This window comes from Chionomys nivalis, chromosome 10, assembly GCF_950005125.1.
Source record: "Chionomys nivalis chromosome 10, mChiNiv1.1, whole genome shotgun sequence".
NCBI lineage: Eukaryota > Metazoa > Chordata > Mammalia > Rodentia > Cricetidae > Chionomys > Chionomys nivalis.
In genome coordinates, this window is record NC_080095.1 from 48,171,037 (window position 1) to 48,198,883 (window position 27,847).

Sequence of the window (27,847 nt, forward strand, 5' to 3'; positions counted from 1 at the left end):
GTGTGTGGTGGAGGGGTGGGGGCATGGATGGACAGGTAGATCCCTGAAGGTCATTGATTTAGTGAGAGCTGTGAAGAAAGACCCATTTGCAGCCTCACGTGTACATGCGCCTGCCCACATTGACAAGTGCACACACAACACACTACCAGCAGAAGGAAAATAAAGTTAGATATATGTATTCATCAACAAAAAATCCATAGTCCTCTTACCTCAGCCTCCCAAGTTCTGGGATGATAGCCGTATCCTTCCACTTTCAGGTCAAGACAGTTATAAATCTCATGTTTAAAGTAAGTAATTGGCCGGGTAATGGTGGCACACACCTTTAATCCCAGCACTGGGGAGTCAGAGGCAGGCGGATCTCTGTGAGTTCGAGGCCAGCTTGGTCTACAAGAGCTAGTTCCAGGACAGGCTCTAAAGGTACAGAGAAACCTTGTCTCGAAAAACCAAAACTAAACCAAAACAAAACAAAAAACAAAAAAAATAAATAAATAAGTAATTGTATCTCTAAAGTCTGTTAAAAGAAAAATATGATTGTAATTTATGATGTGTGAATTTTAATCTGGCCAAAAGATGGCACCAGTGTACCATAAAAATGGTGTTATTCCCTATTTTGGCATTACCCTTCAGCTCATTTGGTGTTTGATGAACTCCATCTGGACCCTCCCTTACCTTACAGTCAGTTCTGTTAGGTAACAGCAACTTGGCAGCCCTCTGTGCATCTGACTTACTAGAAACACAGCCGCATATAACACACTTATGGTTGTACCACTGAACAAGCCTGAGGATTTTTGCATGTCATTAAGAGTAAGGTCATGGGATTTTATTCCAATGACATTGACTCTCCTGATCATATATCGAACTCAGTTCATGTTTACCTGCTCGAGAGCTAAGTGGAGACATTCGGGAAAATCCTACCTCGTTTGGTCCTTTCTTTCTTTTATTGGCATATATTCATTGCACATAGTGTGGGTTTCATAAAGTCAGCTGCAGGTATGTCATGTGCTCTGACTCCAGTCATCCCATCCCATCTCCTCCCCCACCCATGGTTTCCTTTTTAGCTTTTTTTTTTGTTTTTGTTTTGTATTTATTCATCTATCTATCTATCTATCTATCTATCTATCTATCTATCTATCTTCTATCATATCTATCATCTATCTATCATCTATCTATCTTCTATCATATCTATCATCTATCTATCATCTATCTATCTTCTATCATCTATCATCTATCTATTATCTATCTATCTATCTATCTATCTATCTATCTATCTATCTATCTTTCTATCTATCATCTATCTATCTATCTATTTTTGAGGCAGGGTCTCTCAGTTATATAGCTCAGGCTATTCTGCAACTCACTATGTAGACCAGGCTGGCTTCAAACACACAGGGATCCGTCCAGCTCCACCTCCAATGTGCTGACATTAAGGGCATGTGCCACCACACCCACATCACCTACCTCTTTCCTTTTATGTCATATGAATGAGGCAGGAAACCGAGAAACAAAAGCATTCATTTTCTTTCAGCATCCATTTTATTTTTCTTAGCTTAATATCCAGTTGCATCCATTTTCTGAAAAATGACTGTTTTGTCTGTTTTGTTCTTATGGCTGAAGCTTCTGTGTGTGTCTAACTGTTATTTTGAATTTCTGCATAAATAGCAATTTTTACTATCACAGAAAATGACAGTAAACTAAAAATACTCAGTATTTGCGGTAGTTACTCCTTTTTTTTATTTGTTTATTTTAAAGGCTGTCTTGGGACTGTTATGTAGACCAGGCTTGCCTCAAACTCACAGAGATCCTCCTGCCTCTGCCTGGGATTAAAGACATGTGCCACCACACCCAGCTCGCTAATTTTGATTGACCACACCTAGGAGACAGCTTCTAGGCAGGTCTGTGAGAGATTATGTGGATCAGGTTACTTGAGTGGGAAGACCCACTTTAACCATGGGTGGCCCCCTTCCATGAGCTAGGGCCCTGTGCTGAACAGACAGAAGAAGCTGAGAGCTACCGTTCATCCTCTCTGTTTCCTGAGGTGGATGCAGTGTGACCTGCTGCCTGAAGAAGTCCATGGCTTGTACCCTCAAACCACGAACCAAGATAACTCTGCCCCTTGGGTTGCTTTCGCCAGGTATGTTGTCACAGCAACAACACATGTGCGGTAGGTATATAAATCTCAGATGTAAAATGTGGGACTGAGGTTGGAGGTCAGCGCCACTAAATGGTGTGATGGCGCACACCTATAATCCCAGCACTTGGGAGGCTGAGGCAGGAGGACGCTCAAGGCTTACCTGTTTAACAGTACAATGGAAGTAGTACTGGGGGCAGAATGAAATGAGGGCTTTAGGAAATCAAACTTGTGAAACAAGCAGCTGAAGTTGATTTGTGGCTAACGGTAGCCCTTCCACACTGTGGCTCATTATAAAATCATGAGGATTACTAACAATTCACAGACTAACAATACAGAAAAGACAGGCTGGGTGGTGGTGGCGCAAACCTCTAATCCCAGCACTTGAGAGGCAGAGGCAGTTGGATCTTCAGTTTGAAGCCAGCCTGGTTTACAGAGTGAGTTCCAGAACAGTCAGAGAAGCCCTGTCTCAAAAAACAACAAACAACCCCCACCAAAAAAACCCAGAAAAGCAACTGATGCAATAGGTAAGAAACAGTAAAACTTTCCCTTTTGTTTGTTTGATTTGGTTTTGAGATCTTCGGGACTGAGCATGTCGCTTTGCCACTGGGTTCAGATGGCATCACATTCAGAACTGTCTGTTCTTACAGTTGTGTCTGTTCAGAATTCTGTTTGCGTTTCTTTGCTGGAGGTGAACTCCTTTAGGTCTGGGTTGAAATGTCTCTGTAATCCCTAGCAGAGTGGAACTTTTTATAGAACTAAGTTTTCTCATTAGTGTGATCTTTACAGTTTTAGGAAATGAATTATAATTTACCATATCCCTTTTTAAAGACACAGATAAAATAAATAAGTTAATATAACATTTATTCTGTATTCGTTAGTACATGAATTAATTCAACTTGAAAACTTTTTCTCTACAGAATATTATCTCTTGAATATGCGCCTCTGATTCACAGAAATACTAATTTTAATGAGGATACAAAATGGTTACTCTTACTTTTTAATGGCTCATCCACTTAACATTTCTACGGCATAGACCCGACATGTGTGGCATTATACAGGCCTTCCTGCACCTGGTCACAAATCAGAATGGATACAGTGTTTGTGTTCAGAATGCCACTATATTCGGGTCCCAGTCCCCCATTTCAGACAGAAACACTCTTTCTACTTCCCTGATTGGCATTTATCTTTTTGCTTTGTCTGTGGCTGCTTTTCCCCATCCTGGCTTCTGTTGCCACTTCTTTCCTTCCAACACACACACACACACACACACACACACACACACACACACACACACGTACCCTGCCCAGGATGAGCTATGGGAGGTCCTACTACCAAGACATTGATAGGCGTTAAGCCTAATACACGTTGGATCTAACCTAATCGGGATACCCATACTTTATGTAGATTTATCCTAATAAACTTTTGTCAAGGATCATTACAAAAAATTCTTGTTAAAAATGTGATAAAATGCAGTATGAATTGAAAATTTCAATTCCATGTAAGAAACTTTGTTACACAGTAAGACAGGAATTTGAACCTAAAGAAGCTCTACAGTTTAAATGAAGATATAAAAAAATGCAAAAATGGCAGGCAGAAAAGTCAAACCCTGGTGCAGTTAGTATTAAACTAGGAAGTAGAACACACTTCTCAGTAAAGCCGACAGAAGGATCTTTTCAAACAACAGGGCTCGAAAGTCTAACAATTATTTTAAAAAGTCTGACACAACCCCTAAAAAATGCTCAACTATAAAAATTAAGGCAAACTGAAGTTAGATATTTGCCGATGGAACAAACTCTGGGCCATGCGTACAGGCAAGGCTGGTCCAGGGCCTTCTCACAGGCCAAGAGCCTCACCTCGTCTCAGACGCCACCAAATAGTAGACCAATTAAGATCATCGCCATCTCCGCGCTGTCAAGCCCATTGCCGTGAGAAGAATTATGCAGACAGCTTCTCTGAAGAGCTCCGTTCGTGCCACATGCTCTTTATTCTTGGAGGTGGAGGAGGTGGCAAGGAACATGATTTCTGTTGGAAAGTTCTTTTGTTTTCTGCTACCTTTACTTAAATGTTACCAGGTACTATTTTTAATATCCTAAAAAGTGCTTTGAAAAAAAAATGTTAAAGGAATAGTGACACACACACACACACACACATCTTGGCAAGTGCTCATAGTCTCTGCCTTGTAAGTGGAGTGAATAATGCTTGACTCTTAAGGGGGTGAAGATAATATATTGAAAAATTGTTAAGTATCTGATAAGCTCCTTCGCCTTCAAAAAGAAATTAAGAGTCTAGCTGATAAATGTTCATTAAAGGCAGATTTCAATTAAAATTACTGAGTGATTAATGATGCCTAAATTGATTCCTTTAAACTAGTTGGTTTAAGGCCAAAAGGGTGTAAATTGAGTCAGAATCTTTCTACATATTTTTCACAGAAGGCCAAACTGCTTGAAATGCATCCTATCATAATAAAATATTTTATTTTTTAATTTTTTTAAAGATTTATTTATTTATTCATTATGTATACATTATTTTGCCTGCATGTATGCCCACATGCCCGAAGAGGGCACCAGATCTCATTACAGATGGTTGTGAGCCACCATATGGTTGCTGGGAATTGAACTCAGGACCTCTGGAAGAGCAGCCGGTGCTCTTAACCACTGAGCCATCTCTCCAGCCCCAATAAAATATTTTATAGTAGCCGGGCGGTGGTGGCGCACGCCTTTAATCCCAGCACTCGGGAGACAGAGGCAGGAGGATCTCTGTGAGTTCGAGACCAGCCTGGTCTACAAGAGCTAGTTCCAGGACAGGCTCTAAAACCACAGAGAAACCCTGTCTCGAAAAACCAAAAAAAAAAACCAAAAAAAAAACCAAAAAAACAATCAATCAATCATAATAGCTCCTAACCAAAGGTGTATTTATCAAACAGCAGCATAAGGAACACACACACATACACACTAAAACTTGAAGCTACTTTTTTACCCTCAAAATTACGTAGTTACTTTCTGTTTTTCAAAATCCCCAAATCTAAAATACCCTTAATAATTGCTAAGTACTGCATATTTTATAGCTTTTTCTCATTCATAAGAGATTATTAGAAACTTTAATGCAAGTATATTGGCTTGGAGCCATTCTAATAGTAAATAGATACAGGATTATTTAAAATACTGCAGAGTGCACCAACTTAATCAGGCATTTAAAACTGTTCATTTTAAACATATTTGCTGGTAGCTATACAAGTCTATTAGCACCATACACAGTGGGTTATTCTCTCAAAGATGATTTAGCAGTGATTTGGTTTCATGTCTAAAAGGTACACAATTAAAAGAAATGTATTGGGGGGGCAGTCGTGTGTTTTATCTTTCTAAATTGAATGATGCCCCCATTGCCTGTTGAAAACATAAAGACAGGCAAGCCTGAAGAAAAGAGTTTCACATTCCAACCAAGAATCTTGCTAAACATCCACCATTTGGTTAAATTCCAAAGCCACGTTGGTTACTTCTGTAAGAGATCACAATATGTATTTACAAACTGAAAGTACAGGAGAAAGCAATGTATACATATGCAGGCCATCATCACTGTTAAGTGCAGAGCAGATGAAAACCACTGGTGCTCCTGCCTCCCGAAGATGCTCTCCATCAGCCCCCTCCATCTGCACTGCCTTTAACATCATCACTGGGTCAGATAGTGGGGCAGGGTGCTGTACAGTATGAACCCTAACCCACGGGGCTGGGAAGCATGTTACACTATCATGGCTAGACACATCGGAAAAACACTGGTGCTGAAAACCTATGCTTTAGCATGACTTTTGACTTTTTATTCACTTGTACACATAGTTCACGTTTGGCCAAGAAGAAATATTTTCACAAGGATATTACGGTTTTCCTGGGCCTCCAGAAGTCGTTCCACTAGAGGGAATCCTCCGTCAACTGGGGAGTTTGCCTTCCGGATGAAACATACGATTCCCTGTATGTATTTGTTCCTAACATCTCAGCAGATAGTCCACACGGAGATGGGTATATACAAGTCTGCTGGGCAGAAGACGGGGCGAGAAGAAAACACACTCCCGGTTGCCACGCTTACACACTTGTTAACTACTCGCCTGGCTGAAGGAACCTGGGAATGGCTTTTGGAAGGAGCTTGTGCGGGACTAGAAACCCTCTTGCCTGACTCACCACGAGAAAATATACTGTAAAAGCAAAGCAAAGGCAGCGTTCGCCTTTACACGGGGTTGACCCGTCAGAAAAAAGCCAGACTTCGTGACGCTGGGGAACAGCAGGGAGCATAAGCATACCAGTGTTCAGTAAGTAGTCTTCCTCAAAGCACAGAACTCATCGCTGGTCACTTCTGCACCTTCCTGTATGTCACTGCGTCCTGATTTGTGCTGACTGACTCCCTCCAGGCCAGAAGCAACTGAGTTTGGGTGAGTTTCATAAACTTCATTTATTCTTCAGCCCTTCTGGGTTGGAACTGTACCTTTAAATTCCACAGATGGAATTTATTACTGAGAAAGAAGTGTCACAAATGTATAAAATAATTCATCTTTAAAGTGTGTTTTTTTTTTCCTTTCCCACGATCTGGGAATGAAGTCACTGTAACAGAGTATTTATTTTATTATCCTCGGAAACCATTTCATTAACCAGCTGTTCTACAGACAACTGGATAGCGTTCTTGACGAGGGAAGAGGCCGTTTCTATTAAGAGTGTTTCATATTGTTCTGAAGTTCTCCCTTCGAAATCACTATCATTAGCAAAAACCCCTACTTGCTCATTTTCCATTGAAATTAGGAATTGCTTAGGGACATTTTTAGATTTCTTAACATCAAATTCACTGATTTCAGTGTCTGTAATGATAATAGCAATTGGCTCCATTCTTTTGCATTCCTCTGATCTGGGTTTCTCTGTATCAATTCCATTTTCTTTAAGATCTGGTGCCTGGGCCACAACAGCTTCCTCTGCCTGGGCCACGAAAGCTTCCTCTGCCTTGGCCACTACAGTTTCCTCTGTCTGGGCCACGAAAGCTTCCTCTGCCTTGGCTACGAGAGCTTCCTCTGCCTGGGCCACGACAGTTTCCTCTGTCTGGGCCACAAGAGCTTCCTCTGCCTGGGCCACGAGAGCTTCCTCTCCCTGGGCCATGAGAGCTTCCTTCGCCTGGGCCACGACAGCTTCCTCCGCCTGAACCACTACAGTTTCCTCCACCAGGGCCACTACAGTTTCCTCTGCCTGGGCCACGACAGCTTCCTCTGCCTGGGCCACGACAGCTTCCTTCGCCTGGGCCACGACAGCTTCCTTCGCCTGGGCCACGACAGCTTCCTCTGCCTGGACCACGACAGCTTCCTTCGCCTGGGCCACGACAGCTTCCTCTGCCTGGGCCATGAGAGCTTCCTCTGCCTGGGCCACGACAGTTTCCTCTGTCTGGGCCACGACAGTTTCCTCTGTCTGGGCCACGAGAGCTTCCTCTGCCTGGGCCACGAGAGCTTCCTCTCCCTGGGCCATGACAGCTTCCTTCACCTGGGCCACGACAGTTTCCTCTGCCTTGGTCACAACAGCTTCCGCCACCTGGGCCACTACAGTTTCCTCTGCCTGGGCCACGAGAGCTTCCTTTTCCTGGGCCACTACAGCTTCCTTTGCCTGGCCCAAAGCACTTTTGTCTACCTGGCTGACAGCAGCTTCCTCTGCCTGACTCAGTGGGGTTTCATCCACCTGGCCCTGCACAATGTCACTTGCTTTCTTTTCTTCAGCAGCACCTTCTCTACTTCTGTCATCTTTTGCACTGGGTGCACGGTCTCGGATGCTGTCACTGGGTTTGTCGACACCGCGTTCATACGCGGTGGCTGGTGAGGCAGGAACACGAGAAGTCACTGGACGGGGGCTGTCTGCTTCTGAACTCTCAAGTGGACTTGCTTGCTGTGCCTGTACACTTGGCTTGTCCTTAATCACTTCAGCTTCCTTTTCCAGCACGGGAGTTCCCATCTGAATAGCAGAAGACTCATCTTTTAATCCCAGTTCTACGGAAATCACATTCTCTCCAGATGTGACGTTGCGGCTGACCTGCGGTTCTTGGACATCTTTACCCTCTTCCACCAACACACCTTCCTGTGGGCCCTGTGTGGACTTAGCCTGGCTTGTCCGGTCAGCCGGCTGGGTCTGGGGTTTTATCTCCAAATCATCAGCCCCTCTCTGCTGGACTCCCATGTTGTAGTCTGAGTCTTCTGTGAGTTTAGAATGACGACTTCTCTTTGCCCCTCTTGAGAATCTTAAGCAAGGAATCTTAAGTCTGGATTTTGCCTTTTTCTTAGGAAGAGCTGCGTCCTCGGGCTGCACTTCAGCTGCAGATGGCTTCTGCGTCTTAGAAGACTCTGACCTTTTCCTAGGTGTCACAAGGCGTTTGATGGAGGCCCAGGCCCCGGCTGGCTGTGGCTGATCAGAGGCCCCCGCTTCTGGGGGACGTGTCTTGGTCCCCTCGGCAGTTTTGGAAGCAACCTTAGACTTCATCTTGCTTGCTTTCTTCCTTCTCTTGAAGCAGAGCGTGGCTCTGTTCCTCTCCTGCCTCTCTTTTTGAGGACACACAGCCCCTGGGTCCTTTTCATCCTTCGTTTCTACCTGAATCTCAGAAGCTCCACTCTCCATTTTCACGCTAGACTCTTTCATTCTCTGAGGAGCGTCTTCTCTCTTCTTCTTGAAGTCCTTTGTGACAAAAATATCACACCAAGCCCGGCTTCTCCTGGGTGTCCACCCTTTCACTCCACAGCTGTTCTGGCGGCTTCTTCAGGACACAAACACCTTGTTTGTCTGTTGCTTCCCCTTTGAATGAAAGCTCTTTCCTGGGTAAACTTCTCCTCTATTCAAAGACCAACCTGAGAAGAGAAAAGAGTGGGGTTTTATTTCAGCACAAGCCTAGTATTTTTCATACAAACTGTATCACGTGGGGCTTACGCTCCACAGAACATACCGGAACAACCATGGCTGCAAAGTGAGGCTTGCTTTTGCCCTATCGAAAAAGATTCCAGTGTGAACCCATTTTGCTTTAACATTTCTGTTAAAACTTCATTGGAGGTCACTCTGCACGTATGCCCTTGCCCTTAGTTGACTTCTCACGGCCCCACACAGAAAGTTTAGCAAACACAAAAAACAACAGGGGGCCGGGTGATAGGCTGCTGGACTTCTTTCTCGTCACATCCAGCGAAGAACGGTTGGTACTGCTAGGGGCTTAGAGATGACTCGAGATTAATCATGTCGAGCCCAATGACAGAACTGAGCTTCCAAGTGGGTGGTGGGCTCGCAGAAAGCCTTAGGCTAGATGAGGTCCTAGCCAGAGTTAGCAGCAGAAATCTTGACTCTCTGGTGTTCTTTCTATTGTAGCATACGGTTTCTGTTCTAAAAATGTACATCCCATCAAGGAGGTGCTACTTTCCATACACACTCAGAAAAACCCAGCATTGCTGTCGTTCTGTCCTCAAGTCGTTGTGTAACTCCGACATTCCCCCTGCCCCAAGCGTCTGCCACTCATACTTTCCTGCTGTAACTGCGCAGAGCTGGAGGTAAGTTAGTGAGGTCATAGCCAACACTGGTTGTGCAACTCTTGTGTACAAGGTGGCGTGGAGCACTTTCACACGCGTCTCTAACCTGCACCACGGTATCCCGGAGTGAGGAGGTGGTGAGATCTCTCCATCTGCAGTTAAGCAGCCTGCCTGAGATTACAAAGCTAGTCAGCCACAGTGCTCAGATTTAGCCCGAGACTGCCTGCTTCTGAAGCCCGTGCTTTAGTTCCGTGACACAGTGGAGCGCTTTAAAACACGCATCCGAGGCTGGTCGCGGTGGTGCACGACTGCCATTCTGGCGTGTGGGAGGTGGAGGCGGGAGAATCAGGCAAGGTCATCCACAGCTATACAGTGCAGTCGAGGCCGGTGCTGGCTACACAAGACCCTATCTCAAGAGAGAAAAAGGGGAAAACTATGCTTTGGATCTGGGCACAGAGCTCAGTGATAGCACTGGTTTAGCGTGACACGAGGTATGGGATTTGGTCCCCAGTGCCACCCAAAAATACCAATCTACAGAATAGAATGACTTAAAGAATGGGGACATAGGGTGATCACCCAACAATTCTATGGATTTTAGTTGACAGATCTCCTAAGTTAGGCAAATTATTCTGCTTGCATGTAAATTTTTCACTGCTCTCTCATTTGGGTACCAGCTCCTAATTCTCTGTAGAACTGGAACCCTGAAAAATCATTTTAAGATCTAAGGAGATTTTTTTTAGGGTAGGTATTGCACGTTTCATCTTCCTACACAGAAATATAACAGTCTAGAATAATGATGGAACCAAAAACCACGTACAGTCTCTCCTCACGCACCCTTTATAAGCACTACAGCCCGGTCTTAATGGCTCCAAGCCTGAGCAAGCATTCCTTCTAAGCAGAGGACGTATGGATAGAAGAAATATTCAAATGCCATCATATCCGGAAAGTATCTGAAACTAACCTGAATGGCCAAGGGGTTTGCATTAGAGACTTCTCTGAATGTGCATCACTGTAGAAATGAGCACCCCAACAAGTGTATCCGAGGCAGGGAAAGGATGCAGCCAGCAGGAGTTAAAACTTTGCAGACTGTTAAGACTGCAAATGATTCGCCTTTACCTTCGAGTGGAGCACGATCGCCTTGGAAACCTTAACGTCCTGCTGCTCGCCTTCGCTGGCAGAATCTCACGTCTAAGGCCACAGAAAACAACCACCACCCTAACCCCTCCTTGGGCAGCAAAGAGCAATCACTATCCAAGCAGAGCAAGGAACCTTTCCCAGCACCAGACACGAACCGCTAAGCTTCCTCCTGGAGGAAGGACTCTATCCTCCAGGCTTGACACCCCTACGCAAGAGACAGGGCTCAGGAGAAAGTGCTCAGAAAGGAAAACACTGGAAAAGATAGCCCAGCTTTAAGCTATCTGCAGAATTATCATAGACCGGAGCCGAGAATCACAGTTCCCCAAAAAGCCTTGAAGAAGGAAAACGGCTAGGTAGCCGCTGCCAAGACTCCAGCAGCACCGCGTGCGAAGCGAGCGGGCGGCAGAACTGCCCAGAGTCACCCACCTGGAAACGCCTGAAGACCAGGCGACCTTGCAGTCCGCGCCCCTCTCTGTCTGGTGACCCTGACCCTGGGTCTGCCGCGGCCGTCACCTGCCCACTAGGGACTCAGTGCATCCGATCCTGACCCAGAGCCTCTGGTCCTGCCTCCACTTACCCAGAGCGTCGCGGTCTCGGGCCAGCTCTGCTCCCGAGGTCGGGGCGCACGGGCCCAAACAACAGGGAGCTCCGGAAGCCGCGGAGCGCGCAGCCCTCTGCAGAGGGACCGCAGCCGCACGCCCCCTCCCCAGTGAGGAGAGAGACAGCTGGCCGCGCCAATGCGAGCGGAGCAGCGGGGCGGGGCGAGGGCTGGGGGCGGGGCAAACCCAGCCAGCCACCTGCCAGCAGACTGCCCGGCCGTCTGGAAGAGACCTTCGTGCTCCCGCCCCGTACGCAACCCCGCTGCATAATGACATCAGGGTCTGGGTAGAGGGATCAGCAAGGGAGAGGAGGACCGCAAGGAGAAGAGGGGAGAGGACCCCTCCTTTCCTGAGACTCACAGTTGCAAAAAACCACCATAAATTCCTCTCGAACATTAAAGACAAGGTAGACAGTTTATCTTCAAAGAAAGATTGATGGGGTGGAAAAGATGGCTCAGCGGTGAACAGCACGTATTTCCTTTTCCAGGGGATCGGAGTTCGATCCCCATCACCCACATCAGGCGGCTCCCAACCACCTGTAACCAACTCTACAGGGATATCTTGCTTCTGTGGGCAAAATACACTCGCATGCACATGCCTGCTCTCCCTCCATAACTAAAAATAAAATTAAAAAGCAAGAGTCATAACCGTACAGAATCATAAGGGGTCATCTGGAAAAAAATATTTTGAGACAGGTCTCAGTGTCTAGCTCTGGCCAACCTGGCACTATGTAGACCAGGATGGCACCCAGTTCACAGAGATCTACCCACCTCTGCCTCGGGAGCCACACCTGGGTAGAGAGAAAATTATGTATATGGTAAGAAACTGAAAGAAAACCAGCTTTGTCAAACAGGACCCCAGAGCTGCAGAGGCCAAGCTGAGGTCTGCTGGAGGGATGAGGTCATCCACATTCATAGGGCACAGGTGAGGGGCGTATAGAACACAGCCTGTCTAATGTCTCACATAGAAGCATAGCTTCCTTTAGCATTCCTTGGGAGTTGCTCACCTTGTTCCTCTCAAGCGGGAATGGAAATAAGAGCACTTGCCATTCCAGCCCCATTTGGAGCAGAGGGTGCTGGCAGAGTCCACACTCCGGAGCAGGAAGGTGTCGCGTCAGGTGAAAAACAGCCCAAGTACATTTCTGTGCACACAAGGTGTGGTTTCCACAGCTCAGGGCCAGTGGCTTTGGGTGTTTTCAAGAGCTTCAGCTAAGGTCCTGTAAATGACATTCCAGCCTCCTCCAGGGTTTTTCCTGGCACAGAGCTCAGAAGCCCTAGGAACGTGTAAGAACAAGACCCCTTCCCCTTTTCTTGAGGGGACCAAGATATCTGGGAGGGCTAATCTCAGACGTCCACTTGGGGATGGTTTTTCTAGGAATATATTTTCCCTTCCTAAGATTTCTAGCCTAGACTTACTCCACCAAGACTTGATAAGGAATAAATTCTTGGGACACAAAACTGATAAAATTCTAAGTTAAGCTTGTAGGTTAAAAGTTAGTGATAAGAACTGTATGTAACACAGGAAAACCAGATACAGGCAAGCTGTAATTACGGAGTTCGAAGGAGGGAGCTGCAGAAATGTTCAGAGGTTAAGCGTTCTTCCTGATTGGCAGAGGACCAGAGTTCAATCCCCAGCACATTTCAGGTCACTCATGGCTGCCTTTAACTCCAGGTCCAGGGGATCCTACATCCTCTTCTGATCTCTACAGGCATGCGTGCACGCGCCACACACACACACTCATGCACGCGCGCCATAGAGGGGGCTGAAGATGGATGTTCACTCAGTTTGTATAGCATTTGCCTGGCGTGCACAAAGCCTGGGGTTCGGACATGGTAAAATATGCCTGTGGTCTCAGCACTCAAGAAGTAGGGACGGTAGGATGAGACTTTCAAAGCCATCCTTGGCTACATAGGGACTCTAAGGTCAGACTGGGCTACACGAGACCCTGTCTCAAAAACCGAAATGAACTTGATTTAGCAAACACAGGCGAGTGAAAATGGTCTTTTTATCCCCACATAGGTTATGTTAACCCTGCTTCTACATCATCTTGAACTTGAAACAAGCTGGAAGAAATCCATGCCACTCAAGCAGTAGCGGTGCTGTGACGTCAGCACCAATCTAGCAGACCTGGGAGTTGGCAGCCATTTAGGAAAAGAAGCAAAAGAAGGCTGATTCCAATAAGGACAGGGTAGCACAGCTGTTATTAGAAAGCAGCTCGAGTCGGGTGGCAGTGCAATCCGGGGACTTGGGTGGCTGAAGCAGGAGGATGCCAAGTCCCTAGCTAGGCTATGCTACATAGCAAGCCCCACTTAAAAAAAAAAAAAAAAGCATTGGGAGAAAAGAGATGCAGGTTGAAACACCAGCAATAAAGAGAATCTTAGAAACTTGTAGCTCTCCTACTTGCTTTGCTCCTAAAAAGGAGCTGAACACATTTAAGGGCTGATTTATCTTCTAAGGGAAAATATGATTTATATGACCAATAGCTTATCTGACACCTCTCTCTCTCATGCGCGCGCATGCATACACACACATACCCAGAAGAGAGAATATTACTATAAATAAAATTCCGCATTTGTGGCTTTTCTTTAGGATATGATGAGAAGTCGATGCCAGATGTTTGAACAATGCACTCGGTACCTCATGCATGAAAGAAAAAGAAACCTGTCATTCCTAAACACACTTAAGTGACAAGACTGCTAAGCTATTACTGTATTATTATTGCCTACTACTCCACTTGAATTATATAATTAGGAAATGAGCTATAAATACCTCTCCAATCTGATGAGGAACTATCCTCCTTACAGCTAATCTTATTAATGTCACAGATACAGCGTGCCAATAAAGTAGCCTGCATATGCCTCTAAACAGCACTGAATTGAATATATGATCTCTTCCTTTCTGGTCCCCATCCACACGGTCCAGGCTTTTAGCTACCAAAATGGTCTTAACTCCTTGTTAACAATTCTTAAGTTCTTGAATCTTTCTCAGAACCAGCCTTCCACGTACCTTCCTCCGGCACACCATCTAATGAGCCGGTGGCTCCAGGTCCGGGACGGTGGGGGATGGACGTTGATCTATTTGTGGGCACCACGAGAGCTGTAGGGAGCCAACGCAAAGCCAAGTAAGTGCCTTACTTGGCAGCACAGGCATACCACTGTCACACTTAAACTAAACTATGTGTATATACATCTTCCGTGCACGGTCCCTGAGGTGCAATCAGGAGGCACAGTTTGTTTCTCGGGGATCCTACCAATATGGAGAGGGGAGCGCCAGAAGAGAAGACTGGGGGTCAGGGGATCTGGTGGACTGTTAGTCCCGTGGTGAAGGGATAGGACTTGCCCTGGCGACAGACACATCCCCTTACACTGATACTTCTATAGGCATTTTATACACTTGGCTGCAGGTATCATGTGCCTTCCTTCATTATGGAAATAGCCTCTGTACTTGTGGCACCTTCGGGCAAAGATCCAAGAATCAGGAACATAAAATCCTTGCCCATCAGCCACCATGACCTCATCTCTCCTTTAAATTTTCATACACCTTCTTCTTCTGGAGTTGAGCAGAATGGACCCAGTCTTCTACTTTGCAGTTTGGTAGAAGCTGCTGAGAGGCAGCAGAGAACAGTCTTTGGAATAAGGTGACAGCAGACACCAGTCCTGGAGCCCTGAAATACCCTTCCATAAAATGAGACAGAAGCCCAAGTGATCACAATACACATCCCCATTTCCTAGCAGGTGTCAGCTCTTGCCGTTGGAGTTTCACTGGCAGGGACTAGTTATGTGGATGCTTGCATACAAGTTGCAAAGACACATGAGAATTTCCCTGTTTTTTTTTTTTCTACTGATATGTTATTTACTTGTTGCTTTGTTGAACAAACCCAGGGCCTTACACATGCCAGGCAAACAATCCACCATTGAGCTACACCCTTTCTAATAGTAAAAACCATAGGGCTGGAGAGATGATTCAGTGTGCTGCTGTATTAGTAGAACCCATGTCAAGTAGCTCACAAATACCCATCCAGTTCCAGAGGATCCAATGCCACTGGCCTCCATGGGCACCAGCACGTTCCCCCACACTGATACAAACACATAATTTTTTTTTGGTTTTTCGAGACAGGGTTTCTCTGTGACTTTGGAGCCTGTCCTGGAACTAGCTCTTGTAGACCAGGCTGGTCTCGAACTCACAGAGATCTGCCTGCCTCTGCCTCCCGAGTGCTGGGATTAAAGGCGTGCGCCACTATCGCCCGGCACAAACACATAATTTAAAATTAATCTTTTGGCCTTTCTTTCTTATTTTATTGTTTTTTTTTTTTTTTTGTTTTTTTCAAGACAGAGTTTCTTTGTGTTGCCCTGGCTGTTCTGGAACTCACTCTGTAGACCAACCAGGCTGTCCTCAAACTCAGAGACCCACCTGCCTCTGGAGACCATCATGCATGGTCTCCATCTGAGTACCATCACATGCATTTTGTACATCAAAATCTTAAAAACAAACATACAATCCCCCCCCCAAAATTAAAATTACATGACTTTAAATCCCATCACTCTGGGAGGCAGAGGCAGGAGGGTGAGGGGACAGAGAGATGGGTGAGGGGCAGAGAGGTGGGTGAGGGATGGAGAAATGGGTGAGACAATAAGGGACAGAGCTGAGACTTGTGATCACGATGCCTTTGCCATTTGCCTCCCAAAGTGCTGTCATTGCTTCTTCTGACCATGAAACTGTACTGCAACATTGATGTGAACCCATGGAATTAAGTATAACAAAAGCAAAAACCCCTGGGAGAACAGAGCTCTGTCTACATCAGCAAGGTTTAGCTTTGGCACCAGGGGGACACAGCATCTGGAAGGAGCCAATGCAGGAAGAGGGGGAAAATAGAAGACAGAGACAAGAGAAGCGAGGACATGCTAGACACAAATAGACAGAAACCCACAAGACAGCCAGCACGGAGGGATAGGCCCCGGGTCCCTGCAGGCCAGCAAACATTAACGGCCCATCCAGAGTGGTGCTGTCATCCTTGAGGACTCAAATGGAATCAGCAGAGATGTCTATCGCCAGAACGGATAATTAAAACGTGGTACATACATAAGACAGGATGTTATCCAGCCACGAAGAAATATGAAATCATGAAAATAGACCACTATATCAAGCGAGGTATCCCATGCTCAGGAGACAAACGCTTATATTCTGTTACATACAGATTCTGGCCTTTGACTGTTAAATATGGATGTCGAGGTAGGAGTAAACAGGAGCAAAGGTCAGGAAACTAGAAAGGGGTCTACGGGAGAGGAGTAGGGATGGTAACAGAACAAGTGGAAGGGGGAATATCAGAGGGAAAAGATGAAGTGGGGGGGGATTCAGGGAGAGGGAGAACCAACCAAAATTAAGTGTATATAAAAATCCCACAGAGATCCAGAGACCTGTAATTTTGTATACTAACTTTAAAAAATTCTATCTATCTATCTATCTATCTATCTATCTATCTATCTATCTATCTATCTATCTATCTGCACACACACACACACACACACACACACACACACCAGTAACAAAACCCAATCGCATTAAGGCAATGATTCAAATGGGATCCCAAAGATGTCAAGACAAACATTCATACAAGCAGCAGCAGCTTCCCTGGGGAACAAACTTGGTCAGACCAGGAAAGTATAAAATAGGGAAGTCTCTCTCCATACCCTACTTTCCACCCCCACCCTTTCAGTTCCCCTGAGTTAAGTTCTCACAGAGATAAACACACAAGCCAAAACCCACCCCGCTTCAAACAACAGATCACAAAGCGCTTCCTGCAGCCTGCTTCTTACCCCACCCCACCATGTGCTCATTCAATGGATGGCAGCCATTATAATATATATATATATATATTGGAGACAGGTTTTCTGTGTAGCCTTGACTGTCCTGAAACTCACCAGGCTGGCCTTAAACTCACAGAGATCCACCTGCCTCTGCCTCCCAAGTCCTGGGATTTAAAGGCGTGCGCCACCACCTGGCCCGTTTTACTGTTCTACCGAGGCCTATCAACGTCACAATTTTCAACACCACGGTAGCAAAATTATTCCATTTATTCTGTGGATTTTCTCTAGGTAAATAGACACGATTTTTGTTAATTTATACATGATGATGTGAATTAAGGCTGTAAAAGGCTTTAGGGAAACTCCCACTATTCCTGAAGCTCTTCGGGGCGGGGCTGACTTCCAGGACTTCTGCACACTTCCTCAGTGGGCCTGCACAGACACTGGCCAGACAAAGTGGCCTCTTGCGAACAGAAGATCTGAAAGAAAAGACACGAAGAAGGAATGAGTGATTTCTCTGAGCACTGCGGTTTCCTCTGTCCTTCCGCACCTCACTCTCCGAGTGTTCACACTTAAACCTTCCCTTCTAGGGTCTGTCCATATAGGCTTGAAAAACAACCCATGGCGTGACGGTTGTGTGAACAGCAGGTAGGACCGAGCAGGGAGCCAGGACAAGCCGGTCTCCCAGCTCTTCCAGGCTTCCCCCATGTTCTGTACTAGATCTGAAACTCGCGGCCACGTGCCCTTGTCGGAAACCCCTTCATCACTGTCCCAAGTCAGTTCCCTAAACTCACATCTTTCCCTTTCTTGGGTTAGTTCCTCATTTTATTACATTGTTAAATAGCTTTCTAGCAGAAGTGGGGGTGACAACCCTTTGCCCGTCTGAAAATACCTTGGCAGACCTGGCCAGGGGTAAAGGTAAGATGAAAGCTATCTTCCCCTCACATGCTCGGGACATTCCTCTGCCACTAAAAGCTCCTATTGCTGATAAGACAGGCATTCCGTTCTCTTCTCTCATTCCACGCCCGGCTCTTAATTCCTTGGAGAGGGATGCCAAGCATTTTCCTGCTTGACATTTTTGAGCTCTGAACTGAATGTGTCACTCAGGTGAGTACCTGGGGCCCTGTGTAACAGGGCCCAAGAACTCCAGAAGTGGTTCTGCCTCCTTCTCTGTTTTCTGGATGATTACCTGAGTAATGTCTCTGTGAGTGTATGCGTGTGCTTTCCTGAAACCGAACATGGCTCTCACACAGGCTTAGCACTGGCTCCACCATCAGCTACAGCCCGAGCCCAGTGCTCCAATGCTGCTTGCCCTCTGTCTTTTTCTTTCTTCCTTTCTCTCTCTCTCTCTCCTTCCTTCCTTTTTTGGTTTTGTTGAGACAGGGTTTCTCTGTGTAGCCCTGGCTGTCCTGAACTCACTCTGTAGACCAGGCTGGCCTTAAACTTGAATTTGGAGATCCACCTGCCTCTACCTCTGAGTGCTGGGATTAAAGGTTGCACCACTACCACTGGTTTCTGTCTTTTCAAGGTACACAGATGGACTTGGGGCTGCTTCTGCCTCTTCTAGATCATCAACTCTGAACCCCAAGCCTCCTGGGGCTCTTTCAGAGGAGAGTTAACATCTCCCGCTGGTCTCCGTGGTGACCAGGCTGTACCCTTCTCCCTGCAATGCCACCTACTCTCCAGACTAAGACATTAATATCATTAATATTTCACTCATTGATTACTGTTAATTCTCTTTTCTGATTGCCTCTTAGTGAAATCTGGGAAGAAATATTTGGAAATCACTAACTAGAATTTGAGTGTTTGTAAACTCGGTTTGAGCCTTAGAATTCATGAATAATCTCAAAGTGAAAAAAAAAAAAACCCAAAACTAAAAACCTTTTGCAGAGAAAGAAAGACAATTCAACTGGTAAAGGCACTTGCTACCGACTTGAAAACCGAGCATCCATATGGTGGAAGAATACTGACCCCTCTGACCCCAACATATACCATGCGCAGCACATTCCCTCCCTGCTCCCATGAAGTCAACAAACAAATGTATTTTGTTTTTTGAAATAAAAGCAAACAAGAAAAATCTTGCCCGGAAACAGCTCACCTGTTTAAAACAATCCATTCACTTGTTCGGTTTCAGGGTCCAAATCAATATCATAAAAACAGGGCCGGGTAGGGAGTCCAGGCATTGTGCTCATCTACGAGGTAAAACAGCGGTACAAATGAACTGAAGGGACCAGCAAGATGGCGCAGTGGGGAAAGGTGCTTCTTGCCGCCAAGCTGATGACCCGAGCTTGATTCCTGGGACCCACAGGGTGGAAGCGAGACTGGACGGCTGCAAGTCATCCTCTGCGCTTTACATGCTTTCTGTGACCCTTCCTTCCTTGTAGCAGCCACAGAACCAGACACACCTTGTAAGTCATCAACAAAGGGGATGCTCTTGTTCCATGTTAAAAACCCAGTACATTCTGATATGAACAAGAAACCCTCATGATCCCTGCAAGCCAGAGGTCGGGCCTCACTCCGCTCTGAGGCAGGGCAGTTGTAGCCCGAGTGGCAGGGGAAGCACGGTCCCCTCCCTAGCCTGGACTGGCAGGTGCTGGGGGAGCGGAGTGGCACATGGCCGAGGCAGGATTTTTGAAAATTTCAGACCAGCCTGGGGTACAGTGAGTTCAACACAAACCAGGACTCCCTAGCAAAACCATCTCTCAAGACAGATCAACAAAGCCCCCAAGAGGAGGTGCTGTGTTTGAAAGTTCCTTCCAGCAACTCTCGCACAGAAGCCCGCGGGATTTCTGTGGCCAGTGACATGACATTACGAGCCACACCCTTTGGCTTGGTCCAAGACATTTCTGTGTTCAGCCTGGGTGGCTTTATGGCCCCTATTCTTACCATCCCCTCGGGCTTTCTGAAGCTAAACTTGAGTCTTTGGTGCTATATTTGTGCTTGCTTCTTTTCTGAAGACTCGGCTTTGCCACTTATCTGCAAATTTGTATGGCTTGTAATGGAAAATGCGGTATTTTCCCTGTCAGACTGCCTGTATCATAAATATACACACGTTGTCCCAGAGCAGACCCAGAAAAGACGGCAGCTTAGACTGAAGTTCTAAAACTTTACTATAAAAATATCATAAACTAGATGAGTCATTTTCTGCAACACAAAACATCAATATTGGAGGAAAACCTAATGCTGACATCTGAGCACCAATCAATAGTCTCCAAGGGATCCAACAGCTGGTTTCTATTAATGCATTCTATAAGAAGTGGGGGGGGGGGTGAGTGTGAGGACAAGCAGGGGAAAGGAAAGAAAGGATGGATGACACCAGCCCAGATATGCATGTGTGTGCTGGCGGAACATTCCAGAGATGGTTCAGAAAGCAGCGAGTAGGATTTTCAGTACTTTTATTTTTTCTCAGAGGAAGTTCTGTCCCTGTAAACAATGCCACTGATAATCAGCAAATACAAACAAGCGATGGTATGTGCACTTACATGAAAACATAGCTACAAAACTCTGGACAGTCACTCACCCTGAAGCACCACACGCGCGCGCCACACACGCACACACAGAGGCACGGATGCACACACCTTCTGAACTCTGCTGAAATCCCAATAGCAATCAGGTGTTGATAAGGTTGTTTGGATTTAGTAGTTGTTTTGTGCTGTGCTGGGATTGAACCCAGGCCCTTGGACATGCTAGGCAAGTGCTTGGCCACTGAGTTATATCCAGACACCAGGAAGTAGTAGAATATAATTATTGAGAATAATTAAGGTGGCCGGGTGGTGGTGGTGCACGCCTTTAATCCCAGCACTTGGGAGGCAGAGGCAGGTGGATCTCTGGGAGTTCAAGGCCAGCCTGGTCTACAAGAGCTAGTTCCAGGACAGGCACCAAAGCTACAGAAAAACCCTGTCTCGAAAAACAAAAACAAAAATTAACTTGCTTATTCTGGGATATGCATAATACTGCCCTTTCCTAGTTCTTGTTCTCTCTCTCTCTCTCTCTCTCTCTGCCAGGGTTTCTCTGTAACGGCCCTGGCTGTCCTAGAGCTCACTCTGTAGTTCAAGCTGGCCTCAAACTCAGAGATCCACCTGCCTCAACCTTCCAAGTGCTATGATTAAAGACATGCGCCACCACTGGCTCCTTCCTATCTCTTAATGTCCACATTTAAATCTATAATAAAACATTTTCTTTAATAAACTTCAAATTTGCTTAAAACAAATGAAAAGATTAAGCCAGCCAGATACGATGTACCTGCAACACTAGCCTTAAAGCAGGAGGACAGCAAGTTTGGGGCCAGTCTGGGCCACACAGCGAAACCTTGATTCTCCTGCTTCCACCTCCCAAGTGCTGGACTATAACAGTTTAACACCACATGCAGCTTTATCCAGCTTTGTCCATTGCTTTTTAATGGATTTCAAGGACAGTGAACTACCAGAATTTCATGAATAAACTTTAATTGGATGGAGAGGTGGCTCAGTGGGTAAGAGCATTGACTGCTCTTCCAGAGGACCTGGGTTCGATCCCCAGCCCCTACTGTGGCCCATAACCCACAGTCCAGTTCCAGGGATCTGGCATACTGGCCTTCTTGGGCACCCGGCACACAAAGGATGCACAGACACACCTACAGGAAAAATAACCACACATACATAGAGGAACTCTCAGTCCGTCAGTGAGACACTGGATAGGACAGTCTTGTTGCTGGGGCTGTGGAGGGGACTGGGTTAATCTGTATAACATGCTCAGTAAACAGAACTGTGAGGACAATTTCTCCCCATGGGGGTTGCTTTCTGTGATTCCATGGATCTGTAAATCTGGGTACTCATTCCTTTTCAGGATGGTCTAATAAGACACATAACGTATGCACACCCCCCTGTACACATCACTTCTAGACAACTTTTATCACCTAATACAATTTAAAAGCTAGATACACAGTTGTTATACAGTATTATAAATCTATACCTACTCAATACAGACGCATTTTTTTCCTCCTAGTAATCAGAGATTTTAATAAAGATAGTTTAATATAGTCTTAAGTAAGAAGATTAAAAGGAAATGAAGATGCTAAAATGAGAGAAAGGGCACGTGGATTATAGACTTCTCAAAGAGTAGCCGCTAGAGTAAGACAAACCCTCCGGTGGGTACCAGCTCTTAAATGGAGAGTTGCTGGTTTTGTTTGAGACAAGGTCTCACTACATAGCCCTGGACTAAAACCCACTATGTAGAGCAGGCTGGCCTCGAACTTGCAACAGATCTCATCTCAAGTGCTAGTACAGGTATGTGCCACCATACCCAACTACTATCGTCAATCTGCCGACGACTGAATCAGATGCTGACATCATGTATCCAGAGCAGACTGAATATTGGCAAATTCCGAGCCCAATTAGACCCACTCTGGGTTCAATCAAGAGCAAACTGGCGCTGGGAACCTTATTCAATAGAGGTAGGTGCAGTGTTAGGCTTTAATGGGTACCGTACGGTCCATATCAAGACCAGGATTAACCTGGATAGGCTTGATTACAGCTTTCTGCTAGACTGTGGCAATCTGACACTGACAGCCCGAGTGGCCCATTTTAGAAGAGAGGCAATAAATGGGTTCCACTTACCGTTCCCACTAATGGGTACAGAAAACCAGCACCAACGCTGGCACGGATGTCACGGATAGGCAGAACGAAGCCAGTAGGCACACCTTTTAGCTCTGGGTTGTGAGACAAAGACAAGTGTGTTTTGGCCATGCAGATGGGTAGATTCCCAAAGCCCTGTGGGGAAAAGGGAACAGGACTGTGACAAAGGAAACACTGGCTATGCAGCTAAGAACATCTGGGCACCATTACGAGACTGCGATGGGTAGCACCCTGCATGGGCACCTCCACCTCATCCTTCATTGTTATCACAGACCAACACAATGAAGAATCCCTGTAAGGGACGGAGGAAAGGACCTAACTATGTTCTATAAATGACTATTTGATCCCATCGTTATAATCAATAAAACACAGTATCTGGAGCAGAGACGAAAGCGCTACAGAGGTGCCTCAGGTTTCAGGAAAACATTCTGTATTCTGTATTTCCTCCCGGTTTCCCTAGATGTTCGCCTACAGCTGTAAGTACAGAATTCAGGGCTGGGATTTTTATCCCAAGCCCAGTACTCTGGAAGAGGATGCTGCTATCTGGAGGAGTGGCGTGTAGGAGCTCACAAGGCTGGGAAAGCTCAGGGCTCAGACTCCAAACACCCACCTGCTTTGTGTAGACTTCGGCTTTGTTCTGTGCTTCCGGGAGCAATTCAATGTCATCTGCCCCGTAGATCTTCTGTGCGATGATCCTGATTTTATCCTTAATTGGAAGCTGATGTACAAGAGAGAAGGGGACTGTGACTGGACACACACGAAGATTCTTAGCAAGGACATTCCAGGCCAGTGTCCCCAAAAGGGATACAAGTTGCATTTTATATACAACAGGCTTGCAAATAATTTGACTTTTTTTTTTCTCTTTCGGCTTTTTGAGACAGAGTTTCTCTGTTTAACAGTCTTGGCTATCCTGGAACTTGCTTTGTAGACCAGGCTGGCCTTGAACTCACAGAGATTCACCTGCCTCTGCCTCCCAAGTGCTGGGATTAAAGGCATGTGCCACTACTGCCCGGTTAACTTGAGGGTTTTTTTTTTTTGGGGGGGGTCATAAACATTTAACAAATTTGATTATTGGAGGTGGTGAAGCTAAAACCTAGGGTCTTGTATCTTCTAGAGCAGTGTTTCTCCACCTTCCTAATACTGTGACTCTTCAATACCGTTCTTCATGTTCTAGTGACCCCCAACCATAAAATTACTTTTGTTGCTACTTCATAATTGTAATTTTGCTACCGTTATGAATTGTAATGCAAATATCTGTGTTTTCTGATGGTCTTAGGTCGAGACCCACAGGGGTTGAGAGCAACTGTTTTAGGCAAACACCCTACCCCTAAGTTGTCTCTCCATCTCTGGATTAGAAACATTTTCTAATAACTTAAAAGCCTCTTTATTTACTTACTGAATGTGTATAGCATATGGGCATGGATTTCCCAATGTTCCTGTTTGGAGACCAAAGGACAAGTCACGGAAATCAGTTATGTTCCTCAACAATACGGGTTCTGAGGATTGAACTCAGGTCATCAAGTTTGCCACAAATGCCTTTACACACTGAGTTATCTTGCCAGCCCAGGACCATTTCAATAAAAAGTTCCAGATTTGGTTAAGTGGAAAATACCTCACAGATACAAAGTCTCTACATGGATATAGATATGTAGACGTGCACACACACATATACACACGTTGCTCATTGGGCTTTCTCTTCCTTAGCAACTACGGCTAAATGAATATATCAGACAGATCTTAAATAGAGCAATGTTCGACCTATAAAAACACAGACTTTACCTTTTACTAAATAGTGACCACTTCCAAGTGCACTTTATAAACCGGACCTGAAACGTGCGCTCTCGGTAGCGGCTGCAGCAAGCTGCAGATGACGCTCACATGCATCGTATAATTGGAGCTTGTTAAATGCCAAGGCACATTTAGAACTTCAGAAGCAAAAACACTTTGGTTGAGGGGTGATTTAAGACACGCAGATGCTGAATAACACAGAAAGGGGCAGCAGCCTCCTGTCTGCCAGCACAGAGAAGAGCTCCGGCGAGAAGGGTTCTGAAGCCCTTGTTCTCTCGCTCTTTCAGGTCACCCGCTGGTCCTTCAGGTCTAGGGCTCCTGACTCGGGCACTGTGAACAGCGGACTGGAGAGGGGCCCCACAAGTGCTTCTCGTTTGTGTGCATTTATGTTTATGGCTTTTTCTAAAAGGGTGATTGTTCAGAGTTTTAACAAACCCAAAGCCCAACAGGAGAATGCTAATTAACTCTCCATGGATTATATCTGCACATGCAAAGAGAAGAGGCAGAAATATTCTAAAACTCAAGAGCGATAGTTTCCTTTTTCCATGTGTGTGTGTGTGTATGTGTGTGTGTGTGCGTGCGCACATGCCACGCATGCTCAGGTGCAGGTGGAGGCCAGAGATACCCTTGGGTATCTGTCCTTTATCCCTCTTCACCTTGTTTATTGAGTCAGGGTCTCTCACTGACCCCGCAGCTCATCGATTTGACTACAATGGCTGAAAACCAACCATAGAGATCCACGTCTCCAGTACTGGGGTTGCGGCATGCACTACCACACCTGGCTCGCACGTGATGCTGGGGACCTGAACTCGGGCCCTCACGCTTATGTGGCAGACACTTTATTGATTGAGCCATCTAATCTGGGCTCTACTCTTTATGGTGGCTATTTCCCAAAGTCTCTGACTGTCTTTGAAAAATCAAGTGAGGATGGAGAGATGGCTCAGCGGTTAAGACCAGTGGCTGCTCTTCCATAGGTCCTGAGTTCAATTCCCAGCAATCACATGGTGGCTCACAATCACCTGTAATGAGATTCCCTCTCCTGGCGTGCATGCAGAACACTGTATACATAATAAATAAATCTTAAAAAAGAAGAAAAAAAGGGAAAGAAAAGCCAAGCAAAAAGTAGCCTAGAGAACACAAGCAGAAGCCAGGTGGTGGTGGCAGTGCAAGTCTTCAATCCCAGCACTCGGGAGGCAGAGGCAGGCGGATTTCCCTTGAGTTCAAAGCCAGCCTGGTCTACAAAGGGAGTTCCAGGACAGCTAGAACTGTTATGCAGAGAAACCCTGTCTCAGAAACAAAACAAAACCAAAACAAGCAGAATGAACTACAATGTACACCCCATGTTCCAAAGTCTCTAATTACTGCCGAGAGACTATTTAGCATCCAGTCACAACCTGAAATACAACCCTAGGAACAGCGATCTTCCAAGTGACTGGAGTGTGTCATGGAATAAACTGCTTCTGCCAGGCCAGATGCAATCCACCTGGCTTGGTGACTGAACTGTGAAGAAGCCCGTGGAAGTGAGAAACCTGTGGAAATGCTTTGGTTTTGGCTCGGAAGGTTTGTCTGAACTTGGGGTAACACCGTACCAGGAAGTGGGCTTGGCTGCACTCTTCTTTGCTCTAGTATTGAGAAGTGGTCAGAAAACTTTCCAGAGCCAGATACTGCCACCTTTGTTACTACACGGCTGAGGCAGTGGTGAGAGCCTGCAATGCAGTGAGCTACCAACTTGGCTCCACCCACAAAAGGGCACATACATTGTAAGCTTCAGAAGCCAGGGTGTGAGATAAGCTCTCCAGGTATTTCTGTTTGCAAATGGGCAGTCATCTGTGTTTGTAAGACAGATGTCTCAAGTGGAGAGTCCAGTTTGTGGTTGGGGTGACTCACCCACAAGGGGATCAGACCACGAGGTAGTCGCTGCTAACTACACACAAGTTCCACACTGAGGTATTTTTACACACGGGCCATTCTGTTTTCGTTCTGTTTACGTAGAGCCAGTAACCCACCTTGAGGTCATAGAGGAGCCGGAAGTTGCTGGGGGCCTGTGATGCTCGCTGGACTGCCTGAGCCAGGGCTAAGGCCCCCCGACCTCCTTCTGCCCAGTGGGTGCATTTGACAGCATCGAAAGCCCCATGTTCTCTGGAGAGGCGGCAGATGAGGTCCAGTTCAGCATCTGTATCTGTCCTGTTCAAGAGGGCTTGGCGTTAAAGAACGGGAGGTGGCAGGGAAGGGAGAGCAGATTGTGCGTATGCCATTAACCCCACACAGATTGCTGCCCGGAACACGGACAACTACTCAATCCAGACTGGTGTCAAGCTCAGCTCTGAGGCCAGGGGGCTGGGGTGACTTTTAGCCAGCTACTTCATCCACACTTATTTGGCTCCCCCGAGGAAACCATGGAAAGAACCACAGCGGGGCTGCCCCAGGATATCATGAAAGTTAGACAGCAATACTTGTAAAGTATCTGGAACATTCCCAGGACACCACTGGGACGTAAATACCAGCTTTACAAATTGCTTCTTCCCGTTGCGCTGCGGTGAGGGCATTATTTTGAAACCCTAAACGGCGCTACAGTGCCAAACAACCCACACAGCTCTTGCATGAACACTTCTAGCTCAATACATTCAACTCTCTCAACATAACATCCCACCTGACCCGGTGAAATAAAGCCATGCTGCAGGCGATGCTCTTCTGTTAGCACAAAAGGCCTTGGAGCGACCAAAAAGAACATTCCTTGTCAAGTGTGTGTGTTCTCCCCATTGCTCAGCAAAGAAGAGGGCCCTCAGGAGCAGTTCTGATTTCCGGATCTCAGTGATGAGGTAGCGGCTCATATGGTGCCTATGGCCCATATGGTGCCTGTCACATCCCAGGCTAAACCACAAGCTATACCCAACAGCCGCAAGTGAAGGACAAAATGAAGCTAAAAGGGGTACTGTACAGCTTGCTCCAGGAGCTGTTTCCTGGCGTTTTCTATACTCCTCCTTTCTCGAGATTTTGCACTTACTTGAATGCGTTCATGGCCACGACCACAGGCACGCCAAACATCCTAGCATTTTCTATTTGTTTCCTCAAGTTACTGAAGCCCTTTTCAACCAGGTCCAGGGCCTGCAAAACAATAGCAAAAGCTGTTGCTTCTTTTGCAGACAGAAGCTATCCCTGGGGTACGGGCGGGGCACACCTGCAATCCCAGCACTCAGGAGGTGGAGGCTGGAGGATAGAAGTTTAGACCAGCCTGGGAACCTGGCCAATCCTTGTCTCAAATGAAT

General features: G+C 46.2%; 2 protein-coding genes across 4 annotated transcripts in view; both read right to left on the minus strand.

Moving 5' to 3' along the window:
* Positions 1 to 1,531: 1,531 nt before the first annotated feature.
* On the minus strand, positions 1,532 to 11,509 carry Akap5 (A-kinase anchoring protein 5). Of its 3 annotated transcripts, none has more exons than XM_057783224.1 (2): positions 11,359 to 11,509; positions 1,532 to 8,981 (listed from the first exon to the last, which is right to left on the minus strand). In XM_057783224.1, the coding sequence occupies exon 2, from the start codon at positions 8,773 to 8,775 to the stop codon at positions 6,715 to 6,717; it is 2,061 nt and encodes a 686-aa protein (XP_057639207.1). In that variant the 5' UTR covers positions 8,776 to 8,981; positions 11,359 to 11,509; the 3' UTR covers positions 1,532 to 6,714. The 3 variants fall into 3 exon arrangements, with proteins under 3 accessions (XP_057639207.1, XP_057639208.1, XP_057639210.1); XM_057783225.1 differs by having other exon boundaries at positions 11,208 to 11,509; XM_057783227.1 differs by lacking the exon at positions 11,359 to 11,509 and adding an exon at positions 9,077 to 9,195.
* Positions 11,510 to 17,441: 5,932 nt separating this feature from the next.
* Mthfd1 (methylenetetrahydrofolate dehydrogenase, cyclohydrolase and formyltetrahydrofolate synthetase 1) overlaps positions 17,442 to 27,847 on the minus strand; it is a 66,582-nt gene continuing 56,176 nt past the window's right edge. Inside the window, exons 23-28 of the mRNA XM_057783221.1 lie at positions 27,586 to 27,686; positions 26,588 to 26,765; positions 23,404 to 23,511; positions 22,776 to 22,928; positions 19,280 to 19,373; positions 17,442 to 17,660 (exon numbers count right to left, since the gene is read on the minus strand). Coding sequence (XP_057639204.1) covers positions 19,284 to 19,373; positions 22,776 to 22,928; positions 23,404 to 23,511; positions 26,588 to 26,765; positions 27,586 to 27,686 — 630 coding nt within the window. The 3' untranslated portion in view covers positions 17,442 to 17,660; positions 19,280 to 19,283. The remainder of the gene's footprint in view (positions 17,661 to 19,279; positions 19,374 to 22,775; positions 22,929 to 23,403; positions 23,512 to 26,587; positions 26,766 to 27,585; positions 27,687 to 27,847) is intronic.